General features: G+C 41.1%; 1 protein-coding gene across 1 annotated transcript; it reads left to right on the top strand.

The window, feature by feature from the left end:
- The first annotated feature begins 230 nt into the window (after positions 1–230).
- Positions 231–6760, top strand: ARL14EPL (ADP ribosylation factor like GTPase 14 effector protein like). Its single transcript, XM_018570276.1, has 3 exons — positions 231–332; positions 5271–5404; positions 6505–6760. Exons 1-3 carry the CDS (start codon positions 231–233, stop codon positions 6728–6730), a joined length of 462 nt encoding a protein of 153 aa, XP_018425778.1. The 3' UTR covers positions 6731–6760.
- Positions 6761–9208: the final 2448 nt, after the last annotated feature.

Here is a 9208-nt window from a genome sequence, read left to right on the forward strand (position 1 = left end):
TGAATTGGGCCCTCAGGCTTCAAGCCATGTCCTGAGAACTTTCTGTGAAACAAAATCTACTTTTGTTAGAAAACATTTATTATGTCAAGCTGATGATAATTTATATATTACACTGAAAATATATGTAAAGTGTGCTTTTTATATACTGTTCTGCTGCTCATATTTTAGTAGGATATTTTAACAAACACATATAATTGTTTTCTGTATTTCACAGATTTCTAACCTAGAAAATGAGTGAAAAATCTGGAAAGTCTGGCAAAAACAGCGAGCAGCAGGAAGAAATGGAAACAGATACTTCTAAAGAAGATCAACCCCGGGCGCAAAAGCAGTTGGTATGACTTTAAGAGATCCTTTCTGATCTCTGTTATAGGTGGACACTGGTAGGATGAATACGCTTTTCACTTCGTTGGGGATTCCAATAATGATATATTCCTGCTAGAATTCTTCCTTCCTCCTCCCCCAACAGGGAGACTAGCATCCTCTTGTAATGACCACAGCAGGTGGGCGAACTTGGGAACTCATACACAAAGGGGTTCATTCACTAAGCTGCCGAAGAATCTAGCCGTAGCTTCGGCTGATCCTTCGGCTAGCTTCGGCCCCAGGACCCCTTCGGTTCAGTAGAAGGGAACCGAAGGGCTGCTGTACGGGTTATTCACTATCACCCGTACAGCTCCCGAAGTTGGCCGAGCAGCTCAGTCGAGCGGAAGGCATATGCCTCGACTCAACTGAGCCGCGGTGAAAGCCATCATCTCAAGGCTGGCTCCGGCCACTTGCAGAGAGATCAGCGTCCCTGGTTACCAGCTTACCAGGGACGCTGTCATTGCACACTGAGAGCGGCCTCTCCGTGTTCTCAGTGTGTAACAGATGGCGTTCCTGGTTACTAATTTTCTTTTTCTACTTTTTAACCATTTTTCTATTAGAACAGCCAAGCCGAATGCCGCTCAGCAGCATTCGGCTATTTACTCAATGCTGTTCGGCATCTATAAGAATAGACCGAACAGCAGCGAGTAGCCTGCCGGAGGTTCGGCTTAGCCGATCCAGATGTTGAATCGGCTGACTCCAACTCCTTCTGCACTTCGACCTGAAGCCACACGAAGCCACCCGCTGTACGACTGATTTCAGCCGATATACGGCTGGAATCAGCCGTACCACCTTGAAGTGAATAGCCGAACAGCATTCGGCTCACTTCGCTTGGGGTCGGTTAGTCACTCGGCTGCCTACAGCAGCTTAGTGAATAGACCCCCAAAGATTCAACTACTCAGTGTACTGTACAAGACATATGAAAAGCCAGCCATCTTGAAGCTAACCACACTGTGCCAATTGGCCCAGTAAAGCCAAATGCAATTCAAATTCATAATTTCTTTTATTTTTGGCAAAATGGTAGCATGTGAGGATATATGTCACCCTGTCACCTTCTAATGTCTCCTTAACCTTTTACTGTTATCATTATTTTTCAATCACAGTGTACAAAATCCTGTTCTATTGGTACTCCATTTGAATTCAGTATGATAGCAGCAAAAGTGTTTAAAGTGTTGACATGATAATTTTGCATGTAACATTTTTTTTTTAATGAAAGGCAGCTATTCAGAAATCATTATCACTACACGCTGGTGCTTTGTTGTTGTTTGGTTACAAATATGAAAAGTCAACTTGTTTTGTGAACGAGAGAGATTCTTTTAACGAAGGGTGTAATCATAGGGCAGCAGATGCAGGTGCCCAGTGTGTATTGTCATGTTTGAAAGGATAATCAGGGCAATTAAATCATTTTAACATCTGTGCATAGAGCTGCTTTTGTATCTATGGCCCCTAAAGAGAATTTGTTATTAAAATTTAACAAATAAACTCCTGCAGGAATAAAGGGCCTGCACATAGCTGCAGCATCCTCTCAAACCCTCCAATCACAGCCGGTTCTGACAGGCAAAGCACTTCTGGACCCCATGCATTCCTATTGGTCACTTTCACTGCCCATTGATTAATAGAAATGTACAGGAGGCAGGAAGGGACAAAAAAGCTTCAGCACTTTCATAAAGTCAGCTTGCCAGAGCAGTTGGGGACTATGTAGGCTGCTGCTAGTATGTGCCTGTTATACCCATATTTTTATTTTTAGGAAATTCTCTTCAAATTGGGCTCTTCAGCAGAGGGCCACTTTGCATGTTAACCCCTTGCCGTCCGCCCATTGTAAAATTATGGGCCCCTATGTGATAGCAATAAAAATAAAAAGTAAAAAAATTAAATAAAAGTCACATATAAAGAATGTAAAAAAAAAGCCCCAAAAATGTTCAAGTCCCCCACCCCCACGTATACGCATATATAAACATAAATACGCGTCGGGTGCGCCAACGTGCGAAAGCGACAATTGCGGTACACATGTTACATATCGCTGCGAACGTCGGAGTGAGAGCAATCATTTCAGGGCCATCAATCACTGATAACACTAAACTGATGAACGGTAAAAGCTTGTAAAGCGTCGCCTATGGCCAATTTTGGGTATTGTCGTTTTTTTAGGTTTCGGGGGCGCGCAAAATTTTAAGGCTTGGCATGTTTGGTGTCTATTTACCCGACGTGACCCCGTATTTGATATTTTACCAAAACATTGGGTATTATTAAATGTTCAATAATTTAATATAGGGGAAAAAATAAAACCCCCAGTGGTGATTAAATACCACCAAAAGAAAGCTCTATCTGTCCCCAAAAAATGGTATAGAATTAATTTCAGTACAGCGTTGCATGACTGAAAAACATCAGTCAAAGTACCGCAGTGCTGAATACTGAAAAATGGCCTGGCCAGGCATGGGGTTTAACACCCCGGTCATCAAGTGGTTAAGGTATACCTGTAATAATAGAGGCAATATATTTATTTTTCTGATGGCCAGTTTTTTTAATATGCTGTTTCATGCTGCCCACTGCAAATATTCGACTTGTGGGATGGGTCAAATACCTTTTACCCCCAATGCATGCAGTGTTTTTTCCACCAGCTTCTACGTTCTGTAGTGACGTATAAGAAACCACTCCATGTGATGGTAGAAAAAGGGATTCAACCCATCTGGCCATTTGAATACATGCTGCAGCCATTGAGATATGTGGAGTATCAACAAATGGGGTGGTGATAAGGTAAGTATACAGCCTCTTCTATTACAGATAGGCCTTAACATAAAAAGTAACCCTATGCTGACAGGGTCACTTTAATCTCATTTACCTTCATCCTAAACCACACCTCCTATCTTCTTAAATATATACAGAAACATAATCCAACATACATTTTTTTTATATGTATAATACATTAGCCCAGATAGAGGAAACTGATACTATGAGGGTTATTCACAAAGCTGCCAAAGGATCCAGCCATAGCTTCGGCTGATCCTTCGGCTAGCTTCGGTTACGGGAGCCCTTCGGTTCTGCTGAAAGGCTGCTGTACGAGCTATTCACTATAGCCTGTACAGCTCCCGAAGTTGGCCGAGCGTCTCGGTCGAGCCGAAGGCATATGCTTCGGCACGACTGAGCCGAGGTGAAATTCGAAGCTGCCCGAACGGCCGGCCATTGGCCAGCTGACAGCCTGTTACTGAAAGCTGGGCGGAGCCAGCCGTCATCTCACGGCTGGCTCCGGCCACTTGCAATGGCAGATCAGTGTCCCCTGGTTACCAGGCAACCAGGGGACGCTGATCTGTCATTACAATGAGAACTCGGCAGAGCCGCTGTGATATTACCTAGTAACCAGGGCACGCTCAACTGTCATGAGAGCTTAGCGGAGCCGGCTTTGATATCACCGCCTGCTCCGCTAAGCTCTCATTGTAATGACAGCTGGTCCCGGCCAATAGCAAACAGTTAGACGGAGCTGGCTGTCAATGCTAGCTCCGCCCAATCGTTTTCTATTTTTTTTCTACTTTTTTAACTGGTTTTCTATTCTGCTCGGTACCACAGAGGTACCCAGCAGAATAGCCAAAGTGAATGCCGATCGGCTACATTCGGCTATTCACTCACTGCTGTTTGGCCCCTATGAGAATAGGCCGAACAGCAGCGAGTAGCCTGCCGGAGGTTCGGATCAGCTAATCCAGATGTTGGATCGGCTGAGTCGAACTCCTTCTGCACTTCAGGTCAGCCGAAATCAGCCGTACAAGCCTGAAGTGAATAGCCGAACAGTGTTCGGCTCACTTCACTTCGGGTCGGTTGTTCACTCGGCTGCCTATGGCAGATTCAACTATTTGGTGAACTGTACAGCACATGTGAATAGCCAGCCATCTGGAAGCTACCCACACTGTGCCGATTGGCATAGTAAAGCCAAATGCAATTAAAATTCTTAATTTATTTTATTTTTGGCAAAATGGTAGCATGTGAGGATATATGTCACCCTGTCACCTTCTAATGTCTCCTTAACCTTTTACTGTTATCATTATTTTTCACTTCACTTTGGGTCGGTTAGTCACACGTCTGCCTACGGCAGCTTTGTGAATAACCCTCTATGTTTTCTAGTTCTAGAACAAGTAACATCAAATACCTGGCAGGTCTGTTGGGATTCAAAGTTTAGCAAGCCAGGTATTTAAAGTATTTCTGTCAATACAGAAATATGGGGGTGCCAATGCTGACTTTTTCTATAGATGTTAGTATCCTGGTTGTCATGGTCATCCTGCTAATTTGCTATTTAGTAAGTTAGAACCCTGGAACAACCATGCAGATTTGATCCTCCAGCTCAACAAGCTGCATGCCAGCCAGGGATTAGCAAAGTCAGCAAAGGAAGCATACATATTTCTGCCATGACATGTTTACTTTAAATTTTACACATGCACACCCATGAGGTAAAAAGGAATGTGCGATCACCAGAGTCACAACTATGGTACGACATCCTCAGCTGTCACTTTATTGAGTGCTGCCATGTTAACACACTATAAATTGTTGGCTCCCTAGAATATCATATAGTAATAAATCTTTTTCAGGCTTAAGGTGCTTCTTTTACTCTACCTTCTTTACAAAAATATTTATTAGATGCAAGACAAACAACGTTAGAATGATTGCAGTTTGTACACCATGCATAGCAATACACAATACTGTATATTTTCAGAGGAAAGGTAGTTCAAAACCCCCCTTATTAAAATAAGTTTGGACACCACTGGGATACATTTACCTTAAGGTTTGTGCCACTTTTGGAGTTGTGCCTGTTCTGAGAGCGCTCCTTTCATCTATGATGGACTTGATGGACTTGTGTCTTTTTTCAACCTGACTATTTAATGGTTTAGATGTAAAATGCTGCTTAATGACATTGTTATTGTTTATAACAGCAAATTGAAAGACAGTTGAAATGTTTGGCCTTCCAAAACCCTGGACCACAGGTTGCTGATTTTAATCCTGAAACTCGAAAACAAAAGAAGAAAGCTTACATGTCCCAGATGAATGGGTACTACTCTACCAACAAGTAAGGACATTTACAGTTTACAGTACCATCACTGCCATACCAGTTTTTTGTACCATGACCATCACTGCCATACCAGTGGTTTGTATCACTGTAATAGTGGTGGTTTGTGCCATGACCATCACTGCCATACCAGTGGTTTGTATCATGACCATCACTACCATACCAGGGGTTTGTAATATGACTATCACTGCCATACCTGGTGGTCTTTGTACCATGACCATCAGTCCCGTACCAGTGGTTTGTATCATCACCATCACTGCCATACCTGGTGGTCTTTGTACCATGACCATCAGTCCCATACCAGTGGTTTGTATCATGACCATCGCTGCCATACTGGAGGTTTGTACCATGACCATCACTGCCATACCGGTGTTCTTTTACTTTTTCAAGCTTGTTTGTAATATTTATTAGGAACAATTCATAGTTACATAGTTACATAGTATTTGGGGTTGAATAAAGACATAAGCCCATCAAGTCCAACCCATATAGGTCCACACATCAATTCAGAAAGCTAACACACCAGGATAAGGATACTTATTTTCAAGTGACCATTATTTTCAGTCCAATAAGTTTCGAAAATGAAAGTCACATGGCTAAAATACTCATTCTTGATTTAACATTTCATGCATGCTTATTGTCTGTTGGCATTTCCTACAAATACAGGAAGTGAAATGCAAGAGACACTGCACACAAGCATATTTTTGTTACTGCAGTTAGTCACTTAATCAATAACAGAATTGGTATTGGTCTATATGGATTACTGCATGGTGCATATATTAAAATGTAAGGGGTGTATTTTACAACAATTCGCAGAGTCATTCACCCGGCAAAATTTTATGTACATTCGTTCCGTGCCAGTGGAGGCCAAAATGAATATCAAATAAATGTTACATAGTGTAGGTATCTAAGGCAGTACCTCTCCTAATATCCAGTCCATCCCAGCAGAGCTGACAATAGGTAAGTAGTGACACATAAGCAGTCCTCTTCTGTACTCTATATTTACTGTATATATACAATTTTATATTATTATATTACATTTAACTAAATAATGAATGTTGAGCCTATAAAATATCTAATTAACACGTGCAATGTCTTTTCAGGGTTTCAGTTAAAAAGTATGACAAGCAAGGAAAACTCCTGTGCAATAATCAGGATTTGTGTGACTGTTTGGAGGAGAGCTGCCAAGGATGTTTCTATCCATGCCCAAAATGTAGCTCCACCAAGTGTGGTCCAGAGTGCCGCTGCAACAGGAAGTGGGTCTATGACAGAATCCAAACAGAGGCTGGAGATATTATTAGCAAGCTGCCATTTTATATCCCTGATTAATTATATTGGATTCTAGTCACAAGCAATGTGTGTAGTGGAGCAGTTTGAGTATGGGGCCCTTCTCCTGTCATGTTTAAGCTGTAGTTTCTGAAGTTTGTTTTGTATTGAACAGCATGTTCTGTGCACAATGTGCATTATTCCCTTAAAAATGGTATACAAATTAATTTTATAGCTTTAAGCACATGCCATTTTTTTCTTGTGGATATACAGTATATCGTCAGCATCTATCTTCAGCTCATCACTGAACATGTGATGCAGTCATAAGCTACAAAACAGAGTGATTAAAGAGACCCTGGATTTGATTCATTAAAGAGTAGTGGCTGAACATTTTGTAAAGTGTATGTTTACTTAGCTTGGTAATTAAAGTGAATCTACAATCTACATCCAAAGTGAATATCCAATCATGTGCAAGGGAAGTTTAAAAAAATAACAACAACAAAAAAACAGTATATTTTTTTTATTTATTGCACATGATTGGATAATTGAAGTGAACAACACAGCTTTGCCTCATTCAATATGCTAAATAAACATTTACATTACAAAGTGCACATGTTCTATTTCTTTAGCAATCAATCGTAATGTCATCACAAGTAAAATTTGATTTTAACAATGCTTTGGATAATACATTTATAACACTCACCATTAGCATTTCCGTTAAATTGAATCTTTGATTCTTGGATCTGCACTCCCCCCCCTTCCCTCATGACCTGCTAAAGCTGGGCAATTTATTTTCATTAAACCCGCGTGCTGAATGAAAAAAAAATAGAACATATTCCAACATCAATGCTTATGAGCGTTGATGGACGATTTCCCCGCCATTTCTATTGAGCAAGTAGCTCTATTCTACTGAGAATTTTCTGACCTGCTGATCGAGGGATGCTGGGCGTATGGGTGCCAACAGCAGCACCCATGCAGCGAATTTCAACTAGTTTATCAAGTACCAGCCAAAATTTGATGTGTGTAGTCTACTTAAAGGAGAACTATGAGGAAAGTGAAAATCACTCAGCCTCATAGTTCTAGCTGACCTGTGACAATGAAACTGTCACAGGTCGGCTCAATAGATCGGGAAGTGAGCGAACACATAGCATTGCTCGCTCACTTCTCGATCTATCCATGCAGAGAGCCATGACTGTCACTCACGGCTCCCTGCAGGGATTCCCCCCTCCCCTGTCCGATCCTCCAGCGCCTGCGGCGTCTCAGTATACCGCAAGCTGTAGTGGGATGATGCTAGTTTGTGTCCTCCTGTTACCCTTAGGAGAACTATGGGGAAAAGCTCTGACCCCATAGTTCTACTTTAAGTCACTAGCATGTCCCTGTTCTGAAGCTCTGAAATGACAAGCTAGTGCCACAGCACAGCAGCCGGGAAGAGGTGAGCCACATAAGGTAACAAGAAAGACCAGGCATCCGACATACCATAAAGTGAATATTTTAACTCTCCAAGAGAGCAAAGAATGGATTCAGTGAAGGTCCTAATGGTAAGCATTTTATTTGTATTTTCCAAAGCAATGTGTCATTAATATTTTTAACTGTAATGAAAGTGCCTCTATAATTCCAACAGAATATCGTTTTCTTTGTGTGTGAAACAAGAGTTAGTGTGTCAGCCTGTTTTACGTTTGAGAAAGAGTTTCATACTGTGTGTATTTTTATACACTTGCACTAATTTGACATTTTCTATAACCAATGTTTATATTTACACAGAGTATAATTTATATTTTCTTTATATGTTAATAAGTAATTGAAACATTTTGAAAAGGATAACTTGTCTTTCAATGTGAACTTGTAAATAAAAATGTTGTTTTTTTTCAACTTTTGATATTTTGCGTTTCCTTTAAAACCTATCATAGGCTCACTTTACTGTCATTTCTCCATAAAATAACATTTCCGTTTTGGATGCAGCCGATGAAGTCAAAACTCCCAATCTACATACTTGCTCCTGGTCAGTAATTCAAGAAATAGTGAAGCTACTGAATCACCTTGACCACTGGGCTGGTAACATTCATAGGAGAGGTCAGCATTGCTAGATGGGTATTTCTATCAGCACAAGCTTCCTTTTAAAGTGTATGTCCAACCAAAACGTGATTGGGGAGTGATTACAATCCCTTGTTGGATTTTATTGCTATCTGAGTCTCCTTTAGAGAGATTTCTCCTCACTTCCTGTCCCAGTAATAGTTTCTGCAGACAGGAAGTGAGAGACTAAGGGGGTTATTCACAAAAGGTTGAAGTGTTTGGAGAAGGCAGGAGAAGTGAACAATCTAGGACAACATAACTGAACTGGGAAGTGTCAAATCAGCTATTTTGGCCTAGATTGTTCACTTCTCCTGCCTTCTCTAAACTCTTCACACTTGTTAATAACCCCCTAAAACGTATATCAACGTCTCACTTTGTCCATGTTGCAGATGTTTCCTTACTTTGTCACTTTGTCATAAAACTATTGTCACCACAACAGTAAGGCTCTGTTCAAACCAGCAGTTGTCTAAC

Source organism: Nanorana parkeri, unplaced genomic scaffold (assembly GCF_000935625.1).
Source record: "Nanorana parkeri isolate BGI_ZX_2015 unplaced genomic scaffold, ASM93562v1 scaffold1493, whole genome shotgun sequence".
Lineage (NCBI taxonomy): Eukaryota > Metazoa > Chordata > Amphibia > Anura > Dicroglossidae > Nanorana > Nanorana parkeri.